The sequence below is a fragment of the Acomys minous genome, assembly GCF_964271855.1.
Source record: "Acomys minous genome assembly, chromosome: 3".
NCBI lineage: Eukaryota > Metazoa > Chordata > Mammalia > Rodentia > Muridae > Acomys > Acomys minous.
Window position 1 is genome coordinate 81,601,112 of NC_140485.1, and position 22,791 is coordinate 81,623,902.

General features: G+C 50.6%; 1 protein-coding gene across 6 annotated transcripts in view; it reads right to left on the reverse strand.

Moving 5' to 3' along the window:
- Positions 1 to 22,791, reverse strand: part of EFCAB8 (EF-hand calcium binding domain 8) — a 54,351-nt gene that overhangs the window by 12,581 nt on the left and 18,979 nt on the right. For all 6 annotated transcript variants that reach the window (XM_084774432.1, XM_084774433.1, XM_084774429.1 and 3 more), the window contains 9 exons: positions 20,324 to 20,397; positions 16,295 to 16,425; positions 11,877 to 11,944; positions 11,413 to 11,564; positions 10,781 to 10,915; positions 8,626 to 8,736; positions 6,713 to 6,940; positions 4,811 to 4,881; positions 641 to 845 (listed from right to left, as the gene is read on the reverse strand). In XM_084774432.1, coding sequence (XP_084630558.1) covers positions 641 to 845; positions 4,811 to 4,881; positions 6,713 to 6,940; positions 8,626 to 8,736; positions 10,781 to 10,915; positions 11,413 to 11,564; positions 11,877 to 11,944; positions 16,295 to 16,425; positions 20,324 to 20,397 — 1,175 coding nt within the window. The remainder of the gene's footprint in view (positions 1 to 640; positions 846 to 4,810; positions 4,882 to 6,712; positions 6,941 to 8,625; positions 8,737 to 10,780; positions 10,916 to 11,412; positions 11,565 to 11,876; positions 11,945 to 16,294; positions 16,426 to 20,323; positions 20,398 to 22,791) is intronic.

Genomic DNA, 22,791 nt, shown 5'->3' on the forward strand with positions numbered 1-22,791 from the left:
GTTTGGAAGGGCCCCAAGAAGAGCAAAGCAGTCTATTGGTGTCTGTGAAGGTGTTCTCAAGGCGGAAAGACCAACCCTGAAATGTGTGCCCAGCTGGAACAAAAGAGGAAGCCCATGTCTCTTGGCACCCTTTTCTCTGATTCCTGGTCACCCTGATGTGAGCCACCCAGGCTGTCCTGGCTCTTTTGCTATGGCAGACTGGAAGCTCGGAAACTGTGAGCCAAGTTAAGTCCGTCAAGTGTTTTGTTACAGCAATGAAAAGCTAACAGTGGGCCACCTTCAAGGCGGGAGTAATCTATTGAAAAGGACAGCATAGCACTACCAGGCCCTGGAGTTGGACTGTCATGGTCTAGTTCTACCCTTCCTTGGATGTGTCCCCTGAGAAAGGTGCCTGAGCTCTTCGTGCCTCCATTTTCTCCTCTGTCACATGAAGATGCTTATAAGAGCCTCCATCCACTGGCCTCGCTACCAACCCCCACCCCACCCCAGTACAACTTTCCATCTCTCCCCTCTGCTCCCATGGTGCTCTCTCTGCACTTCCTGATTCTGTCCCACAGCCCTCCCCAAAAATAAAAGGAAATTGTGATTAGAGTGAAAGGTGCCTAGGAAGCTAGGAGAATGCATGGCACTAAGATTGTACCTTCCTCAGCTGCAAAGGCAACGGGCTCTTAGAGGCATTGAAGCACAAGATGGGCTTCAACATGCGGATATTCCAGAAGATGATGTCGCCGTTGTAGGAGGAGGTCCCAAGGAACTGGTTCTGATACTTGGCCATGCTCAGGATGTCCTCCGTGTGGTAGGTCTGCCAGTGGTAGCAGGACAGGACCGGCTTGCTCTCATGGAACCTGTGCACATGGCCAGAGGCAGGAGGCCCAAGAACTCACAGGCTGCGATGCTCTTTGGAGGACACCACAGCCTTTGGGATTCAGATGCCAACTCAGAGCATCATGGTCTCAGGGTGTAAAGCCCCCACTGGCCTCATTTTCTAGGCACCCACTATGCACCACACATAAAGACTCTGCTTTTCAGGTTTACTAATAATGAATAGAGGCTTAATCATTGCCTGAGTAAAGACGTAAGTTAAAACAAGGGGAGGTGATAGCTGTGACCAGGCCTCCGGGAACAGAAGGGACCTTGTACATGCTGGTCCCTCCTCCCGGAATGTGGGTCCCTCCCAAGTGCTTCCTCATTCTCAGCTTTCATCTAGGCCTCATTGACTCAGCCGTTCAGAGCACTTTCCACTACTAACCAAGGGCTCTGCTCTTTCCTCACAGCAGTCAATACACTTCATAAATCCAATGATCTTGTGACTTAATAGGGACTGAGTGTTTGTATGCACTCAAAATTCCTATGTTAGAACTTAATCTTCAGGTGAAGAGTGGAGCCTTGTGGATGACATCTGATCGTGAAGACAGATGCCTCATGACTGGTATGACAAAGAGACCAAAGAGAGATTTTTGTCCCTCCCTGCACATAGAAACTACAGCAAGAGGATGGCCCTTTGTAAATGAGAGAAAGGCTCTCACAAGACTCTACACTGCCTTGGCCTAGTATCTTTCAGCCTCTGTAAGTGCAAGAAACAAATCTCCATGGTGTTATGCTACAGCAGCCTAAGTGACTAAGGTAGAAACTACACAGAGGAGTAAGGTGCTGCAGTAATCGGTAACACCTAAAAATGTGCAGGTGGCTTTGGAGGGAGCAGTTGGACAGAGGCTGGAGGATTTCTAAGCCACATGCCAGGAAAAGCCTATGTCAGCATATCTGGGCCATCAAGGATGGTCCCAGGTGAGGACATAGAAGAGGGGGGAATAGAGAAGGTCATGGTGGGGATGTAGCTCAGTGGATAAGTCCTTGCCTAGCATGTGTGAAGTCCTGGGTTCGATCCCAAGCCCTGAATAACCTGGGCATGGTGGTGATGGCTGTAATCCCATCACCAGAGGGGTGAAGGCAAGAGGATTAGGGAGTTCAAGGCCAGGGAGGTCAAGGCCAGCTTAACTACAGGAGATGGAAGGAGGGAGGGAGGGAGGGAGGGAAGGAGGGATGGAGGGGAAGACACACACACACACACACACACAGAGAGAGAGAGAGAGAGAGAGAGAGAGAGAGAGAGAGAGAGAGAGAGAGAGAGAGAGAGAGAGAGAGAGAGAGAGAGAGAGAATGTGTTTCTCCAAAACTGCGGAGATGGGACCCAGGCTAAGCACACACTCGGCCACTGAGTTATACGCACAGCCCCATCTTTTTAAATGTCACCTAAGTGGTCCTAAGTTACTATTAACAATGTAGTTGCCAATGACCCTTCTGATATCTCAAGTAGAAATGAGGAACCCACTATCAGAAACTGGAGGCAAAGCCATCGTTGGTACAAAGACCTTGGCTGAACTGTGTTCACACTCTAGTGCTTTGTAGCAAGTTGCAAGCAATAACACTAGGTATATGTTTGACTGAAAGGATTTCTGAAAAAAAAAAAAAACTAAAGGTGTAGATGGTTTTCTCCTGTTTATTGTGCTATTCTGGAAACGAGAAGTGATTTTAAAATGAAATTGTTGAGCAAAGGGGGGAAAGCCTGTGATTGCTGCCCAATTGTGGGGCATTAGCCAAGCACATATGAGGCCACGGTTCAGTCTATAAAGGGGTTGGGGACAGAACTTAAGATTTGAGACCTTCTCTTCTCAGCCTTTATCTGCTGGAAAGAAAGATGAGCCTGCCAGGCTGTGGTCCAGGCTGTCTGAGGCGGTTACTGTGGGTCAGCCCCTTAACCGAAGCTGGGCCCTATGCCCTAAGACCAGTGCTTCTCACCCTGTGGCTCGCCATTCCTTTGGCAAACCTCTATCTCCAAAAATATTTATACTGTGATTCATAACAGCAGTTAAATTACAGTTATGAAGTGGAAGCAAAAAAATGATGCTTTGGGGGTGCTCACCACAACATGAGGAACTGTATTAAAAGCCCGCAGTGTTAGCAAGGTTGAGAACCGCTGCTTCAAACAATGCAAGAATGACTCTGAGAACAAGTCAGGCATTTGAACTATCCTCCCTGCTGAGAAAGGGTTTCAGGGAAGAGGCCACCAGCACAGGTTAGACCTCAGCAGCCCTTGCCTTCATCACCCTGCTTCATGGCCTCTCATCCCGCATTCTGGTCTCATGTTCTTCAGCCATAGCCCCTGAGGGGGATAGTATGACACAAGCTGTACCAACAGAGACGGAAAGCTTGGTTGCTTCCAGCATCTAGATTCCAGTGGGCGGAGCTATGGGTTCAGGACTCCAGCCCCAGACAGCCGCAGGACCCATGCAGGGAACAGACCCATCAGAGGGGCATCACCTGGGCCCAGGGCCACCAAGAGGCACAGCTTCCCCAAGCCAAGGAAGGAGGTTGTTTGAAAGCTTACATGTCCAGCTCCTGAAAAACAGGATCTCCATCTCAGGAGCCTTGGAGGCAGAACATCAAGAAAGAGCAGTATTTAGGAGCCCTAAGAGGACTTGGTGGATAAAGCTGCTTGCACTAACCGTGATGACCTGAGTTCAGTCCCTGGAACCCACATGGTGGAGCTGATGCCTACAATTTTCCTCTGACCTCTGCATGTATCACATGGCACAAATATATGGTAGATAGATGATAGCAGATAGATACATAGATAGATAGATAGATAGATAGATAGATAGATAGATAGATAGACAGATAGACAGACAGATAGAGGCAGATGGATGGATAGATGAATGGATGGATGGATGGATGATGGATGGACGGACGGATGGATGGATGGATGAATGGATGGATGATGGCTAGATGATGAATGGACAATAGAACTGAAATTTGTTTCAATGCGTTCAGATTCATTTGGGATCTGTTGTTCCTTCCCCCACCCCAACCCTGACCCCTGTTTCATGATCTGCCCTGTACTCATTTCTTTTGGACTCTGGAAGTACCTAACTAGTCCACATCACATGTTTATAGCCAAGAGAGAATTTGCCTCAGGATAACTGGTACACTGGGTCTCATCCACATCTGACTTAAATATTTAGGTGAGGCTTTGGACTTAGGCATTTCAGTTGATGCTAACCAAATGCCAACCTCAGGGCCATGGTCTTCCCCACCACCAGCTGGTGGCCTTGTCCCTCCCTCCCCCTTAGTTCTGTTTCTTGGGAAAGGTGTCAGCTCTGAGGTAATTATGTAGCTCACTCATTCCAGGGGACCATTGTTAGAAAGAGCCCGAAGCCTGAAGGAATGCACTTTGCATGTGAAGACATGAATTTGAGAGAGCCAGAGGCAAAACACTATAGACTGAATTTAATTTTTATTCTCTCCAATTCATGTACTAAAACCTAACCCTCAGTGTGAGTGTATTAGGAGGTCAAGGGCGGTGAGGTCGCAAGGATGGAGCCCTCAATCCTTCTGCCCGGTAAGTGTATAGGAAGGAAAAAGCCTTCTAGAACCAGGAAGCAGGCTTCACCAAAAGCCAAACTTGCTAAGACCTTGGGTTTCGACTACCAAGCCTCCAGGACTGCAGGAAATAAGTCCCTGTGTAAGCTACCAGCCAGTGGCATCCCATCCTAAGAGACTGACGTCATCCGCCCACACAGAGAGGCTGCAGGACAGTGGAGACTGCTGCTCTTGCCAGGGCTATCACAAGCAGAAAGCACCTCACGGCATGCTAAGGGAGCGGGCGGGTGGATGCACGGGAGGAGCAGTGGCTGAGAGCCACCACCAGTGCCCGCGAGCTGCAGCAGCTGCAAGGACAGCTCAGGGTGAGGAAAGCACAAGAGCAGGGGAGACACCCGGCAGCCCGAGCCTCCCACTCCCACTTGCTGCTCACGTGAAGTTGGTGATTCTTTTACTCCACCCCGTCGTGTAGTACACTTTGTTCATGTGGACAATCCCACTAATCTGTTGGAGATAGAGAAACGGAGCGACAGACACCTCAGACAGCATGCCTTAGAGCCCAGGGGCTTTCCTACGTGTACCCACCAGAAAGTCAAAACTCAACGCAGGTGAGACTTTCTAGGGTCAGTGCCACCATCAAGCTTTCAGGGTGTCTGCTAATTATCTAACTGATGGGACCTAGAGACCATCAAACCTGATGATGTATCTGAAAGAGACAGACAATGTGGGTGTCCATGTCCATTTTACAGAAGAAATAACTGAGCAACAAGTAACCAGGCTAAGGTCCAATCAGAGAAGAGGCATAGTGTATAGACCACTACTAAACCCCCTGCTGGTGTACAGGTGCACACATGCATGAACATGCTTGTGCATGTGTGTTTGTGTGTGCATGTGCGTGTGCATACATGCACAAATGGAGGCCAGAGGTCAACCTCCAATGTAGATCTTCAGTTATCCATTTTGTTTTGGGCTGAAGTTCACCAATTAGGCTAGTCTGGAAACACAACAAACCTCAGGGATTTGTCTGTCTCCACCTCCCCAGTGTTGGCATTAGAAGCTGATGCCACCACCTCCAGCTTTTGATATGGCTGGTGGGGATCAAACTCTTCCAACAGCTGAGCTTTCTTCCCTGCAGCCTCACCTCTGGCGTCTTGACCAAGTACTCTTTCTGCACGGGTTAAAGGAAGGGGGCTTGAGTCCCACGGAGGCACTTAACGTTGGCTCTACCCTGTGTCCTATGCCCTATCCATGGACTGTTCCTAGCGCCCTGACAACGACTTTGTCTTAGGCTGTCTGAAAGTCCAGAAATGAGATCAAGGTAGACTACAGGAGTGATTATAGATGAAAGCCAGAACTCAGGACCTGTGACACTGTTTCAACTTATCATCCAAAAGGAGTCACATGGCAACCCGTGGCACCTCTCAGCGTCTCAGAGCCCATGCTGGCCTCCAGGCTCCCTCAGTCTCTCAAGTACCGGTTGTACGTTTCAAAGCCCATGCTAGCATCCCAGTCCTTCTCAGCTCCCCAGGTTTTCCTCCTCCTGGGAACACACTTGTTCTCTTTATAATGGCAAGTGTCGTTGCCCCTACACACACACAGACACACACAAACACACACACACACACACACACACACACACACACACACACGCACAGGCATGCACACAAACACACACAGACACACATACCCATGGGTGCATGCACACACAGGCACACAGATGCACACACATGCATGCACACACACACACACACACACACATACACACACACACACTCCACTATTCTCACTACACTCTCTCTCTCACACTGTCTCCTAGCCGTGTGCTCTCCCTTGCTTTGCCATAGGCTCTATCTCTGGCTACCTCGCTATCTCCACTACTCTCTCTTCCACTCTCCCCCTTCCCTCGCCCTGGCCACGTCCAGTCCGCTGGCCACGTTCCGTCTACGTCTTTCTCTCTCTGTTCTGGACTCTTCCAGGTCCTCTGGCTGTTCTCTCTTTCATAGCTACAATAAAAAACCTTAAGCATTTCATGGAGCGGCCATGTTGCCAGTTTCTTTACTGTGCCTCCTCACATACACTTTCAAGTAGGAGTGAGCACTGGAGCCTCCAATTCAAACACCCCCACTGCTAAACACACGACCGAAAGCTGCAGGGAGCAGAACAACAATTGTCCTCGCCACTAGCACCTGTGGACTCCTCGCTAGAGACAGGACTCACAGGCTCAGGGGGGTTTGAAGGCAGGCAGCCTGGGCATGCTGGGCAGCCTCTCAGACTCACAGAACACTGTGCATCCCAGGATCCCCACGAGGCAGCCCAGACAGCAGGCCTCACTGACCTCTACTTTGTCCGGATTGGGAAAAGTGTGAAGGCATTCCCCAGTGTTGTAATTCCACATCTGCATTGTGCCATCACGCAGGCCTGTGAGCAGACACCGCTCCGACTCGTCTAGGGCCATGGCGGTCAGCTCGATTTTCCGCATGCCGGACACTATGAACTCCAGACTCTTCTTGCCCGTGGTGATGTCCCACACACTCACTGTGCCACGTAGGCTGCCACTCACCACCTGTAGGCACAGCACACACAGATGCCCTCACTCACTGCAGGGCAGTCCTAAGTGTGTCATGGGGCTCCTCCTCTCCACAACCCCACCCTCACCTCAGCAACCTATTCCTGAAAACAGACCTTCCTGGGCTCTGTGTCACAAAACTGCAGCGACTGCTCTTTTTTAAATGGATCAATTTCATAAAGCCCTCATTAGTGCAAAAATGTCACTTGGGAAGTCAAGTTCCCAGAAGAGAGGGGAATGCCACTGCTATGTTAAAGATTCTGTGGCACTAGATGACTGGTTTAAACTTCATGACTACAGATGGTTGGACTGTTACAGATCCAGACCCAAATGATCCTGGGCTGTCCTTAGTTACCTCAACAGCCACTCACTGTCCACCTCTGGGTCTGACCTAGCACCCTTTCAACTCTGAGTAAAGTCTTTAAACTGTGTTGGCTTAGCAAACCAGTTTCCACTGGCTCTAAGGCTGAGGATAGCATCAGGTAACATCTGAGACCAACAACAGAGTTCCCTCTGCTTTAGTGTCACTCACTACCTGCTGCTCCCATGAATATGTTTGGTTAAATGCCTCCGTGTATGGCTTTCTTCTCATTCTGTGACTATAAAAGCTCACGTAACCACTTCAACATGAGAACGTGTAATTTGGGGCACCCTGAATCCATGTTCCCAGGCCACAGTTATTCATGTTTGGTTTCATATTCATGCTCATCTTCTACCCCATGGAGTGAGAGTTGTTGTTTACATCAACACACTCATTGCTCTCTCTGGAGAAAAGAATCCATGGTACAGAGAAGATGCTTGCCAAAGCACCTATAGTCAGGACCAAAATAGAGAGAAAAAGCCAAGCAGGGAGTGGGCTCCCAGCTCCTCCACAGAGAAGCACTGAGGAGGCAAGATGGCCGTGCATTTGCTGCCTTCATCCTTCTCCAAGAGTAGCCTATGTGGGTACTCTAAACCGATACGGCCACTGAAGAGAGCTGGGTGTGTTTACCAACAAACATGAATGCTGCTTTGCAGCCATGAAGAGCCCTAAGGCAGCTCGACACTGGACAGTGATGCTAAAAGCCATATTAGAGGAAAGCTCCAGCTTTACACAGCCAAAGGCCACTCCTGCACAGAGAGTCACCCTGTCAACTGCCTAGGCCTGACAAGAGGTGACACTGGGAGTGGGCAGAAGCCTGCAGCCCTCTCTGTCCACATTGTTAATGTATTCTCTGTGGCCAGCTATCCTGTCCATGCTGGGGCATCTCCCCAGCTGAGGGCACAGGCTGCAGTGCCCTTCCCAAAAGAAAGAGAAGCAGCTTCTGCAAGGAGGTACTTTATGGGAGCTCACAGGGTGGAAACGTTGAGGGACACCCCACACCAGCATCTATTTCCGTCGTAAAAGGACTGTTTGCCAAGAGCTGACCTAAGTGACACAGCCCAAGGCAGGGATGCCCAGAGGGGTCAACAATCTAGTGACCAGAGGAGAGAGCTCAGTCAGATCCCATGCCAACCAGTCTGCAAGAGCACTTCATGTCTAGATTTTGGTGACACCAGGACTACAAAGGGGCTAACCATTTCCAGTGCGCCACGTGGGATGACTGCTACTTGAATTCAGAATTGGACCCATGGTGAGGGCTGGGTCCTGACACTGTCACTGTCGCTCCTTCCAACTGCCGAGGCCAGCCCTGTCCACTCACCTGCCTAAATATCTTGCTGTAGAGGACCGCACACAGGGCTGTGTTGTGAGTCGTCATCTTCCCTGTTTTCACGGGGCCCTGGGATTCCAAGTACCCTCTGAGGATCCCAATCTGTCGGGTGGGGAGAGACCCACAGTGACTAAAGCCTTGAGGAGAAACCTCCAATACTATCACATCCAAACATCTCTGGATGTGTACCCTACGAGGCTCCTCAAAGACTCAGAATTCTGTATCATCTCTTTCCCCTCTCCAAGGTCCCTATTCCCAGGACTGGGACTCCTGATCCCTCATATCCCAATAACCCTGAGGCCCAAATCCATGGTCCTCTTGCCTTCTGAGGAGCTAAAGCCTTCCCGAGCTGTTTCCTTTGTAACCAGCATGGCAGACATGAGGATATTCTAAGGACACATTTATGTCTTCCCATCTGACTATGGGACTGTTGAACTGATGGGCCTCAGAGGAATGGGAATTTCCCAGGGGATCTCAGGCTAGGAGGAGGAAAGGTGCCAGTCAGAGGGAAGACTTGTCTCCTGGAAAGAGATTCCACAAAATTCTACCAAATCTTCAGACCATCTTACAGGATGGGACTGGGCTACAGAGAGCATTGGGTTAATGGTGGGTATGCCCAGCACGTGCCTGGGGCTGTTTAGATACTGGCCCTCTAAATAGCTCTTGGATCTCACTTCAAGACACCGTAAATCTCCTTTTTCTGTTTTCCACTGGTGACTTGGCTCTTTTAACTGGCTAGCTGAGGACCTGACTCAAGGCACAGATTGTAACCCACAAATTCAGTAACACCCTCAGGAAGCCTTCTGTAACCAGTCCAGTCCCATGCAGGGGAGACCTCCTGTGCCATGAACCCTTACATCCAACACTGTCACATGACCTTGCATATTCTACTGAATTAACCTTACCTTAGTAAATATACTTTTACATCCCAACAAAGCTGTGGGTTAAATGCTGTCACAGCCCCACCCAGAGAACCTATACTAATGCCCAGAATGAGTGGAAATGAATTTCAAAGGTCTAGTTAATTTTTTAAAAATACTAAGAGCCAGTCCTGCACAAAGCAGATAGTAAGCGCCTAACTTCTTTTTTTTTCTTTTCTTTTTGTATTACTTTATTCTTGTTACATCTCAATTGTTATCCCATCCCTTGTATCCTCCCATTCTCCTCTCCCTCCCATTTTCCCCTTATTCCCCTCCCCTATGACTGTGACTGATGGGGACTTCCTCCCCCTTTATATGCTCATAGGGTATCAAGTCTCTTCTTGGTAGCCTGCGATCCTTCCTCTGAGTGCCACCAGGTCTCCCCCTCCAGGGGACATGGTCAAATATGAGGCACCAGAGTACGTGTGAAAGTCAGACCCTACTCTCCACTCAACTGTGGAGAATGTCCTGTCCATTGGCTAGACCTGGGTAGGGATTTGAAATTTACTGCCTGTATTGTCCTTGGCTGGTGCCGTAGTTTGAGCGGGACCCCTGGGCCCAAATCTGCCTATCGTAATACTCTTCTTGTAGGTTTCTAGTACCCTCTGGATCCTTCCACTTTGCTATTCTCCCACGCTTCTCTCATCTAGAGTCCCAATAGGATGTCCTCCCCTAAGTGCCTAACTTCTGTCTCTCCACAAGCCTACTGCAAAGGGGAGAGCCAGCCACGTGCACAGGATGACACCTGTGACGCTTGACAGAGCAGCCAAGCCACTCTGAGGCTCAGTATATGGCCTCAGTAAAGCTCTCTAGACAGAACATCCTGTCTCTTGTCCACCACTGGGCTCTCATGTGGTACCAGGCCACACCTTGGCTCTAGCCAGTCCTCCCTTCTTTCCATTCTCAACGTCAGGCTGACCCAAGGGCACCAGGCAGGTCATAGTTCACAAGCACTCTTCCTGACAGTTTTCTCCAGGGCCTGCCTGCCTTCCTGAAGTTCACAATTACAACTGGTGGGACCAAAGGAGCATGGAGAAATGACAGGAGTGCGCAAAGGGCGCTTGAGTGGGGATGGAATAGGGGCAGCAGGGTAGAGAAGAGGATGAGCTAAGGTCCAGAATCTACTCTCAAGGAAGCTCAAGAGCCAGAGCCTCATGGACTCCAGGGCCAGGCCAGCACAGGACAGACCCTGCTAGCTGTGCCTAACTCCCAGGACAGCCACTCACGTTGTAGGTGCTACAGATGAGGGTGTTGTCCTTGTGTATGTAGGCACTGGTTATGGGGCAGTTGCCCAGAGGAAAGAGCTTCCCACCGATGGATTGGAGGCACACATATTCCTGCAGGTCCCACACTCGAATGTTCTGTAGGGGATAGGCAATAGGCAGAAGAGTCTGCAGATGCAGCCAGCACCATAAGCCCTGGGGATGCCCCTGCAAGCAAGGTCATCCATGTATAATGTGTCTGCTGTTGCCACAGCCCAGCCTACTAACGCCCAGATGATCCAGGTTCTCAGTGAGTGGGGAAGAACAGAGCCTCATCCCTGGTTTCCTAAGCACCTCTGTACTACCTGCTCTCCTAAGCTCAGCAAGCTAAAGCAAAGACAACAGGCAGCCCATACTCTGCCTCCCATCTTCACTTGCTCCCCCCACCCCGACTCTAGGCTAGTTCTAGACACTACCAGAGTATCTGCCTGTGTGTCTTTGACAAAGCCTGAGACCAGGGCCAGGAAAGTTCCTCTATGACACAGACTCCTCCCCATACTGGCTGAGATACATTATCACCCATGGTGAGTGTCTTTTCCCAGGGAACAGAGCTGGATGTATGGGAGACAGAAGCACACGCTTCATGAGGGTGACACCTTGTCCATGGAAATGCTGATCAGGATGCTGGTGTTGTAGCTGTTCATGAGGAGGTGCGTCACTGATGTCCGATGTCCCTTCATCATCCACACAGGCTTTTTTGCGACCAGGGGGTTCCATAGGCGGATGTGGGAGTCATAGCCACCAGTTGCTGCAGCCAAGAAATGAGTATTAGTAACCAGGGTCTACACTGAGACCTTCTTCCAGGGCCAGGCCGGGGCTCCAGCCAGAGTCGTCATGCTGGGGAAGGCCACTGTGACCTATCGCTGTCCCTCTTGCCCTTTGCTCTCTATCTCTGTCTCTGACAGGGCCTGAGTCACACCACACCTCCCAGTGAGTAGATCACAGGAATCCAGACAGAGGCCAGGAGCTACAGTGCCCTGTCCTCAGATCTGACAACCCCAGGCTGCTGCATCCCACCCCATCCCCAACTCTGCTACTGGGGAGCACAAAGATTACTTACCCAAAAAGCTCCTGTCTGGACAGAATTCAAAGCAAAGAATTCCTTTTCTTAAAGTCAGTGATGATAACCTAGGACATAAAATCAAGGGGAAGGAGTCACTATCTCTCCACCCATGAAGAAGAGTGGCCTCAGAGCTGCCCAGTTACACACACACACACACACACACACAGTACCCAAAGTATAGCCCAGCACTACTGGTGAAGTAGCAAATGCTAAAATCAGTAGCTCATAGGGATGTACCCACAACTTACAAAGAAAAAGCCCCCACACATGAGCAAGTCTTTCCACTTGTAAAGTGTTTTTGTGTTGTTCCAAGAACAAAGTTTAATATGATTTTACATCTACCATCTACCACTCCCAGGCAGGTATCCTCTGAGCCATAGCACAAATAAAAAAATGAGTAAAAATAATAACTTAATAAAAATAATAACTTAAAAAGCAGCCTATCGCCACCAGCACAGCGCTCTCACTCTGTGCTGGCTGCTGTCACAGGTCACCCATGCTCACACATGCAGTCCTGGCCCTGATGAACACTAGAAACAAGAGCAAGGGTGCACAACAGTCGCACATCTGCAGAGGGAGGAGGGTTCTGCTGCCAGGGCCTGGTGGGCACAACAGGAAATGGCTCAAGACACCCAGGAATGAGAAAGAGGAGGAAGGGCTAGACAGGGCTCAAAGGTCCAAGAGACCCTAACAGGATCCCAGGGCTGTCAGCTCCCCCACACAGGCCACTGAATTTTCTCGAAGTTGACCGGAGTGATAGTCAGGCCAACTGTCCCTTATCACCTTCACGCCACACCATGGCTACTCTAGAGCCCCTTAACTTCCATCGCAGCCTCCCAGCTGCTTCATAACCTCCAACCTTGCTTCAAAATTCCAAGAACGCATCAAAGCACATCTATTCCACGCACTGGTGAGCCCGAGATGTGGGCCAGTGAGACGGCTTAGTAGGTAGAAGCCCTTGCTGCCAAGCCTAATGTGCTGGGGTCAACTCCTGGCACCCAAACCCCATGGTGGGCGAGAGCCGCCTCCCACAAGTGGTCCTCTGACCTCCACAGGAGTGCAGTGCTATGTGTCACCATCCCTATAGTAGGGACATGTTTGGTTTGGTTTGGTTTGGTTTTAAACAAAAGACAGATGCCTCCCTCTATGCATTTATGTGCAGAGAAATTTTCTGGAACAACAGTCACCAAGATAGCATAGAAGAAATTGCTTCAGACTGAGTCACTCATCTGTGCGACAGGCACCCACTGGCTCCTGCTTCCTGCCAGGACTCAAGAGTCACTGTGCTCCCTGCCTTACAGTCCTGTCTCCTGGAGCAATGCACAGGAGCAAGGAAATGGATGGAGCCAGGAGGGACAGTGGCCAACCATGAGGAAGGCTGCAGGGGAAGCAATGGGGAAAACGGAGTGACTCACTTTAGATAGCCTCTCTAAAGAGCGTGATGGGAGGCAGGAACCTGCGGGGGGGGGGGGGGGTTTGACCAAGGGGAGCATTATAGGGAGAGCCCGGCTTCAGACTGAGGCAGCAGTAAGTCCAAGGTTATAGGGCTGGCAGAAGTGGTCAGAGGCAAGGTAGGCAGGGCCTGGACTATGAAGGGTTTGTGGAGGGCCCCAGCTGGAGGAGATGTGTGGATGGTTGTGTATAGGGACAACAGACAGAGAGAACCTAGTGAGCAGTGACAACGACTTCAGGATGGCGGTGGTGGAAGAAGTAAGGGAAAAAGGAGGGGAGGCAGTGTGGGTCAGTTCACGCACTCCACACTAGCTCCTACAAGCCCAAACCCTGACCCTACACCAGCTCCACTTCTGCCTTCAATCACCTGAAGAGCTCAGGTAAGACCAACTACAGGGAAGCTGGCCCCTCAGGGCCCTGGGAAGCTGAGGTTGACTCCACAGGGTCAGGTTCAGCTACTTCAAGTCTCACTACAATGGTTATTCCCCCAAAAGGCCAAGTGCCAGAGACCAACAGGCAGCCAATACTGCCACCTCCTGTCCTCAGGTGGTACTGCACAAAGACTGGGAGGGAGGGGCGGTGTTGTGGAGAGAAAGTAGGTACAATACATCCTCCTAAGTATTCCAACCTCTCCACCTCCACTCTTGGCTAACTCCAGGTCACCGTCATGCGTAGCCTGAACTATTGTGATAGTTTCCTCCCTGGTGTCCCCGCCTCTTCCTGGTCCTTGGGCTTGAAGACATACATTAGACCCACCATCCCTCTGCTCAAAACCATTTGATTCCAAAGAATTAGAACAAAGCTTTCTAAGGAACTTGGCGAAATATTAACTTGGACTAGTTCCCAGGTGATAATAAGGAACTATAGCTTTTTTATGCCCTTATGCATATATTTAAGATTTTTAAAATAAAAATGTTAATTAAGAAAACAACAGGTGGTGGTAGCACATGCCTTTAATCCCAGCACTCAGGAGGCAGAAGTAGGTACAACTCTGAGTTCAAGGCCAGCCTGGTCTACACAGTAAGTTCCAGGATAGCCAGGACTACACAGAGAAACCCTGTCTCAGGAGGAGGAGGAGGAGGAGGAGGAGAAGGAAGAGGACACAGGGGACGGTAACGCATGCCTTTAATCTCAGAATGCAGGAGGCAGGGAGATCTCTGTAAATTAGAGGCTAGCCTGGTCTACATGGGGAGTTCCAGACCAGTCAGGGCTATACAGTGAGACCATGTCTCTAAAATTAAAAAAAAAAAAAATATATATATATATATATATATATATATATATATATATATATATATAAGAAAGAAATAAGATAAAACAAGGGAAAGTGTGGGCTTTATCTCAGTGATGGAGTACTTGCCTAGTAAGCACAAGACCTTGGGTCTGGTCCCCTAGCACAAGGGAAAAACAAAACACGAGAGGCAGATATGGTGGCTCATGCCTATAATCCCAGCACTCAGGTGACAGAAGCAGGAAGATGACAAGTTCAAGGCCAGCCTGAATGACACAGCAAGGCTCCCTTAAAATCTAAACAAAAATATGGAGAGAAAGAAAGAAAGAAAGAAAAGGAAGGAAGGAAGGAAGGAAGGAGGGGGAAAACACAGCAGGGACAGAGAAGCAGAAGGCACGAGGCAGCCGGGGGTGGGGGGAGTGTTGGGGGTTGCAGGGGGCCCTCAACTCTGGGCCTGCAAGTCTAGAATGGAAAGATGAGCAGGTGAGAAAAGGAAGGCAGCAGGACCAGCCTCCAGGGGCCACGGTGAGGTGACCCTCTGGCCTCCTCCTGCCATCAAATGCAATACAATTAAAATCCCTAGAATGAAGGAAACATGTTTGAACCGTCTCTAAGAATACATGTGTGTGCTTGGGAGGCGTCTCTTTCTGCATCGTGGCTTGCTGTGGACAGAGAAGATGTGCCTTTTGCTAGCCTACCTGACTTATTCTGAGGGTGGTAGGTCTGTGGTTTGGTTTTACACTGTGGATCAACATATGCCACCCAAAGTGTTATCCGCTCAGAGAATCCCTGAAGTAAAGGAGGTGGGCACTGGCTTCACCCCACAGGTGAGAAAACCGAGGTCCCCAGGGGGAAGCCACTGGCTTTCACTACTTCGGTCAGAAGTGTATACTGAGCCTAGCACAGGCCTGTAATCCTAGCCTTGCAGGGTGGAGGCAGGAGGATCAGAAGTTCGAGACCAGCTTGGGCTACATGAGATCCTGTCTCAATGTTCCCTTCAAAAAAGAGAGAGAGAGAAAAGACGAGACATGCCTTTTGTGTACCTCCTTAACATATGCTGGCGTTGATTTGGGTTTTGATGTTTGTTTTTAACACGTTGGTAGGTAAAACAGGAGGACTGGTGCTGGCCAGGTGGGTCAGTGGGTAGAATATTTTCTACACAAGTGTGAGGACATGAGTTTGGATTCCCGGAAGCCAGGGAAAGTTGGGAATTGTAGTCTGCCTCTGTAATGCAGTATTTCTACAGCAAGCAAGAACCTTCAGGGTCTCACAGGCCTAGTGGACACAGTCATCATGAACAAAGAGGCCTTGTCTCAAACAGTGGAGGTGAGGACCAACAGCCAAGGTTGTCCTCGGGCCTCGACATGTGCACTAAGGCATGCATTTCCTCCCCCACCCCCGCTCTCAGACACAAGAGAGAGACAGAGACAGAGACAGAGACAGAGACAGAGACAGAGGAAAGAGGTCTGTTATCCTTTTGCCACAGATAGAAATTCCAGAATGATGATTAAACAGAAAGCAGAGCCCATGTGTTAGGTCCCACCTCACTGTCAGCCTATGGGATACAAGTTGCTTCTGGGACCCAGCACACGCGTCAGGAAAGCACCCTGCTGACACACACCAACCCAGAAGCAAGTCCTCTCTCAGTAGGGCTCTCTGCATGTGGCAGAGGGAAGCCAGATCTGTCCAGGGATCAGCTGCTGTCCCCCTCCCTGTGTCAGCTGCTCCTTACCTGGGTTTCTCAACATCTTTGCTTGGCAGTATTATCAGCACTAAGGAGGCTCTCTCGCTGGCTGAACAGGAGACCACTCCATTCAGCTGGGGGATGTATTTGACCTGCTGACACCAATTGGGGTGCAGACCCTGGGGGAGAGAACGGCTGTAGCAGGTGATCTCCCAGGGACAGTCTCCTTCCATATCCTGCCCCTGGGACATGGCCAGGGCCACCACCGGGTGGGACTGGTGTTGAGGGGGGGGGTGTCTAATGTATTTTGATGCTAATTACTGTTTGTTGTCTCTGCGACCCACCTTTTAATTAATAAAAAACCATCCCACCTGGGCAGGGCAGAGGAGATAGAGGTGCGGCTAAGGGTCCCAAAATGGAGAGAGAGGAATCCTGGGAAGAAGAAGAAAAGACCAGGAGGGAGACCTGAGGGGAGAGCAGTAGGAGGCCGCCGTGGGTTAGATGGAGGAGACGCACATGGCCGGTGTGGATGGAGATCCGGCCCAGATGGAGAACATTAGCACGTATTTGGGATAATGGATGGGAGGTAGCTGGACAGAAGTTATTAGAAGCAGATGGCATGGGATTGGGGCAGGGATCCCATACCTGCCCCACTGTGGGAAGTAGTTTAGAGGATTAATGTCTGCCCTGCCCCAGGTTAACTAAAGCTATTTTAAAACATAACCAGTGTCAGTGTCTTCATTGATTGCAGCCGGGCCTACTAGTAATACAGATAATTTAAAAACAATAGACCGGCCCTTGCCTTAGAGATCACAGCTTGGTGTAATAAACATGTCAGGGCTTGTTTCAAAGCCCAGTGTAGGAAGCAGCTACATGCCTGGGCTTGTTTCAAAGCCCAGCGTAGAAAATAGCTGACAATCCAAAAAGCTGACGTCTGACCAGATGCGTGAGTGATAGATAAAACCTTAGTAGTAAGTTCTGACCTAGGAGCAGCCAGGACTGCAAGTTGGTGATAAGAGTGCCGCAGAAAGCTAGATGTGTGAATTAGAGAGGGTAAGGTTAAAGTTAGTATAAAAACCCTGAGAAGAAGCAGCTAGCTCTCTTCTCTTCGCTCGCTAGCTCTCTCTCTCGCTGCCACCATGATCACTTGAAATGCTGCCAGCCAACGGGGCGCTCCCCCCCCCCCCCGACGGAGCAGACAGACATGCTGTCAGATAACAACCCGAGAACCGATTCAAGTCGCAGCAGCGAACCTGTTCGGCAGAACTTCGCAATATCAGGTCGTATACCCTAATGGCATAAGCTCCCAGAACATTGATATTATAAGATGCTAAATGCTACTCCTATTAGAATTAAGATAGTTTTAAGAGTGTAATGAAATGGTATTGGTGGCTTGGCCTTGGAGCCTTAGCCGCTGCCTTTTGTTGTAGTTGCCTTTGTATTGCTAATAAACCTCTCTTGCTAAATCGTACCACTTGCTCTTGGCCTGACTCTTTTGTTCCGGATTCTGAGTGTAAACTCTCTGCTCGCGACACTTGGGCAAAGCCATGTGCCCCTTAGTCCTAACCAGGTCCCATGACCAAGGAGTCTAGGCCATGCCTATCTCAAAAACTGCCTAAAAGCCCCAAGCCTACCATCATCTGGACTCCTGTTCTCTAAGAGTCGCTTAGATTTAGAAACCGCAACGACTGGGCTCATGATAATACCATTCTTTCTTCAAAACAGGAAAAGAGTGAAGCCAGGGGTGCCTGGGCCCCAGTCTGCTATCTACTGGCTGCCTCCGCTACAGGAGCCTGCATTTCTGGGCCCACTACCCTGCTCTGCACTCGGGGCAGAGAAGGCAGGTTGGGCCAGGCTCCGACTGCCCTCTGTGCTGGCAAGAGTTCATCAACTTGACACCAACTAGAGTCATGCGGGGAGAGGGAGCCTCCGTTGACAATCTGCCTCCATCAGACTAGATGATCTGCCTCCATCAGACTAGACTGCAGGTGTTTCTACGGTCATTTTCTAGATGAATGATTGATGTGAGAGGTCCATGTCACTGTGGGCGGGGCCAGGCCTGGGTGGGTGGCCCTGAGCTGTAGAAGGAAGCAAGCCAGGAAGTAGCACTCCTCCATGGTTCCTGCCTCCGCTCCTGCTTGAGTTCTTGTCCTGACTTCCCTCAGTGACAGACTGTGATGGCGTCATGTAAGCAAAAGAAACCCTTTCCTCCTCCAAATTGCCTTTGCTCAATGTTTCATCACAGCAACAGAGGGCGAAGTACCACACCCACACTCTGGCCCCGGATAGCAATACTGCTTAGCCTCCCAGTCTGGAGATTTCCCTCCCCAGGACAAGCGAAGAGATTGAAGACCAGGGAAGGGGTGAATCAAAAAGACTATCAAATATAGCTGGGTGGTGGTGGTGCACACCTTTAATCCCAGCACTGGAGAGGCAGAGGCAAGCGGGTCTCTGTGAGTTCGAGGCCAGCCTGGTCTACAGAGTGGGCTCCAGGACAGCCAAGGCTACACAGAGAAACCCTGTCTCAAGGGGAAAAAAAAAAGACTATCAAATATTCATACAGCACCTTATACATGGAAATCACTGGGTTGGGTCTTATGTCACTACTTCCTCTAATGCCTGTCACAATAACAGTACTGAGGCCAAGGCACTGAATGAGCCCTGGGGATGCTTAGTAACTTCAAGGGCAGCTTCTCCGAAATGGAAAAAACCTCAGATGAAAAGAGGGAAGGAGCCAAGCACGGTGGTGCATGCGGCAATCCCAGCACTTGGGAGATAGGGGAACATGAAGCCCAATAAAGAAAAAGAAAGGGGGGAGGGGAGAGAAATAGTGTGGGTATCGCCTCCTGTGAGGTCACGTGCCTGTTCCTAAAGTGAGTCCAACTCAGATCTGCCCTGAGAGCCTCATTCCTGCATTTGTTCCTCAAACGTACCAGGAGTCACGAGGCCCTGGGTGGCCTGACTCAGGAACTGGAGACAGAACATAGAGCGCAAGCCACCAGGCCCCTGTCCCTGAGGCGCTGTCGCTGTGGTGAGCATCACAGGGTAAGAACAATCAAAGTCAGGACCCATAATCTGTTCTGGGGACAGAGCTACCAGCAGAGGCAGCAGCAGGGCATTAGGACCTGAAGTACAGAGACAGCAGAGAGCTGAGCAGACCTCTGCAAGCCTGTGGTGAGAGGGGACCTGGGGAGCTCTGGGGCAAGCCAAGGAGAACAGCGGAAGACAGGGGTGCCTGCCTGCCTGGCGTGCACAAAGCCCTGGGTTCAATCCCCAGCACATATGTGTGGCACATGACTGTAATACAGCACTGGGAAGGTGGAGGCAAAAAGATCAGAAACTCAGTCACCCTTGGAAACACGGCAAGTTCAAAGCTAGCCTGGAATCCATGAGACTCCAAGTCTGGTGCTGGAGGGAAGGGGTTGACAATGGAATAAGGTGGGGGCTTGATAGGCTTGTGTTTGATGCTGTAGTTAAAGACCTAAGATTGTCTTAAGTAGGACACGAAGCCGCTGGGGTGACATGACTATATTCTAAGGCAGATTTCCTCTAGTTGAACTGAGCAAGCACTGCATGGAGAGAGAGAGAGGGTAGGGAGGTCAAACAGAAAGCCAGCAGCTGTTCAGAATAAAGGTGACATTGTCACTGCCTGGAGGGAGCCAAGAAGGCAGTGAGAGACACAGGGCTGACCCTGGGACACACCTGTGCCCTAGAGCCATGTGGATGGGATGTAACAGTTCCTGCACTCTGCTCTTCGACCCTAAGCCTCCAGACAGAGGCTGAGCCTAGAGCATACATCCATTTGAAGCATTTATTTTATTATTTTTTTTAAAGATTTATTTATTATTATGTATACAGAACTCTGCCTGCATGTACACCTGCAGGCCAGAGGAGGGCATCAGATCACATTATAGATGGCTGTGAGCCACCATGTGGCTGCTGGGAATTGAACTCATGACCTCTGGAAGAATAGTCAGTGCTCTTAACCACTGAGCCATCTCTCCAGCCCCTGGAGTATTTATTTTTGAGTAGAGCAGGCACATGGATAATTACAAGCTAAAGGAAGACACAACTTACCTTCATTCGGAAGCTTTTATACAGCGGGGACCTCTCACTTAAGAGTCTCTGCAAGGGAACATTGGTCCATTGATCTGACAGGGAAACAACCAGAATGCTCATTAGCACCCTCTCCTCTGGCAGCTTAGATGACATCTTCCCTGATGTGCATCTTCCATGCTTTCCCAGAACACCAGCCAGCCAGCCCGCCACTCCTTGGATCCTTGTGTGACACCTGTTTTCCTGCTGCCCCTCATGACCCTGCAAGCCCACAGTGCAGCAGTGGCCAGCTTCTAGGGGCCACTCACTCCCAGGTGCTGCCATATGAACAAGATGGCTCCCTATTAGTGCATTCCAAAGGATGGAACTCACTAGTCCCAAGAAGTACAGGGCTCACATATGTATCATGAGCGAGCAAGCCATATATGCCAGGCACCCCACCCACAGACTGCCCTGACCTTGTGAAACCACCCAAGCTACTGCTGATGAACCCCTGGAAGAGCAAACTGATACAGATGGATGAGTCGGTGGCTCCAGGGGACACTTGTAGGCTCAGGAGCTGTTCAAGAAAGTAGATCAGAAAAGCAACCCCCAGGGAAAATACTGGTGGGGCGAAGGGTCTGTACAGAGGTAAGAGGAAGCTTACTAAAAAGAAAAGTCCCCAGGATGGGCAGAGAGATCAGTCTGTAAGGTGCTGGCTACACAAAGCAGGAGATTCAACCTCAACCCCCAGAGCCTGTGAAAAGCACACTTGTCCCCAGAGCTAGAGAGGTGAAGACAGGAGGATGCCTAAAGTTTGGTGAACCCCAGGTCCTACGAAGAGACCCTGCCTCAAAACACAAGGTGGACAGTTCCTGAGTAAGGATGCCTGTGGTTAGCCTCTGGTCTCCACACACATTTACACACACGCCTTAGTATCCAGAAAACATGTATACACACATGGACACACACAGAAGCAGCCCTGAGTCAGACGGGATGCTGCTTGTGGCTGCTACCCTGGAAGCTGTGCACAGCAAGGCCTACTGCCCCTCTCTCCCACTAGGCTATGGGGTCCTGGCAGGCACGTCCGTGTGCCTAACATCATTCCGTGCATCCTATAGCAGAGGCTAAACGTTAAGCATGGCTGTCCCCATGTGAATAAGGAGCCTGAGGCACAGAAAGGCTAAGCCTTAGCTTTGCCTTAGCTTTGCTCATCCCCTCTGGCATCTCACCATATTCCCTTAGTAGGTGGCCCAGGAGGACTCACACCCGACACTCTAGCTTAACCCTGCCTTGTTCCGTTCACATCCATCACAGCGGCCACCACAGTCACTCCCAGGGTAGCACAAACATGACCAGGGACTGACGGAGCAAGGACTAAGTAGAGCGCTAGCTGGGAGTGAGCTCAGTGCGACAAAGCTTGTCTGACACATAGAAGGCTGTGGGTTCAATCCTCAGCACGCGTGCATGCTCCCTTCCTCCCTCCCTCCCTCCCTCCCTCCCCCCTCTCTCTTACACACACACACAATGCGAAAAACAAGTCACTAGTACTTGCTCCTTCCCTTCTTTAACAGGGTCCCTGCCAAGGCCTGGGGACCCAACAAGGGACACTCTGGTGTCCTGGATGGAAGGGAGGTCAGTTTCCTGGAGGCAGGGCCCCAGGGTCCTGGCCTTCTAGACTGGCTAGAGGCCCAGCACCACACCTAAGGTTCCATCCTGGTGTAATCCAGCTCCAGTGAGTCTCGCAGGCAGCCCCAGGCCCATGACCTCTGTTGACCTTGCACCCTTTGGCAAAGAATCTCCAAAGACTTCCTTAGTCAATTTAGGACACATCCGAGCAAGTGGTGAGAATTGGGTACTCTGCGCATGCTGCTTGCCTTTTGATCTCAGTCGCCACTCCCCAGCCCCAGGGTGTGTGCAAGTGGCTTTAGCTCACTAACCCACTTAATGGGCAGCAACAAGCCACTCAGTCCTCCTGGGTGGAGACAACAGGAGACGATGCATCAAGAGTCTGCATACAGCTGCCTGCTGATGCTCGTTCATGCTGATGCTTGTTCATGCTGATGCTCGTTCATGCTGATGCTCATTCATGCTGATACTTGCCAGGTGGTCCCCCAGGCTCCACCACAGCCCACCTGCCTTGCCAGCCTACTTCCACCCATTCAAAGATAGCTCACAACCAGGAAGACCCAGGGCCTCTCTCAGCCATCAGACAGGCCCACTATCTTAGGCCTCAGAAGATAGGAGACTCATCCCAGGGTCCCAGCCGAGCATTTCATTCTCCCAGAGGTGAGGAGGGTCGGCATCCCTCAGTCAGTCCTCACCTGCAAAAGACTGTCCCTCGGCTCAGACCCTCTGACCTTCTCCTATCACCGCTGCACCATCTCCCTGCCCTAATAAGCAGGGGCCCTCTGAGCACTGAGGAGCCTCATCAGAGATGCAGAGCAGGGAAACACGGAGGCAAGAATGTCTCAGAGACCGGGGCCAACTTAGCACCCATGTCTACCCAC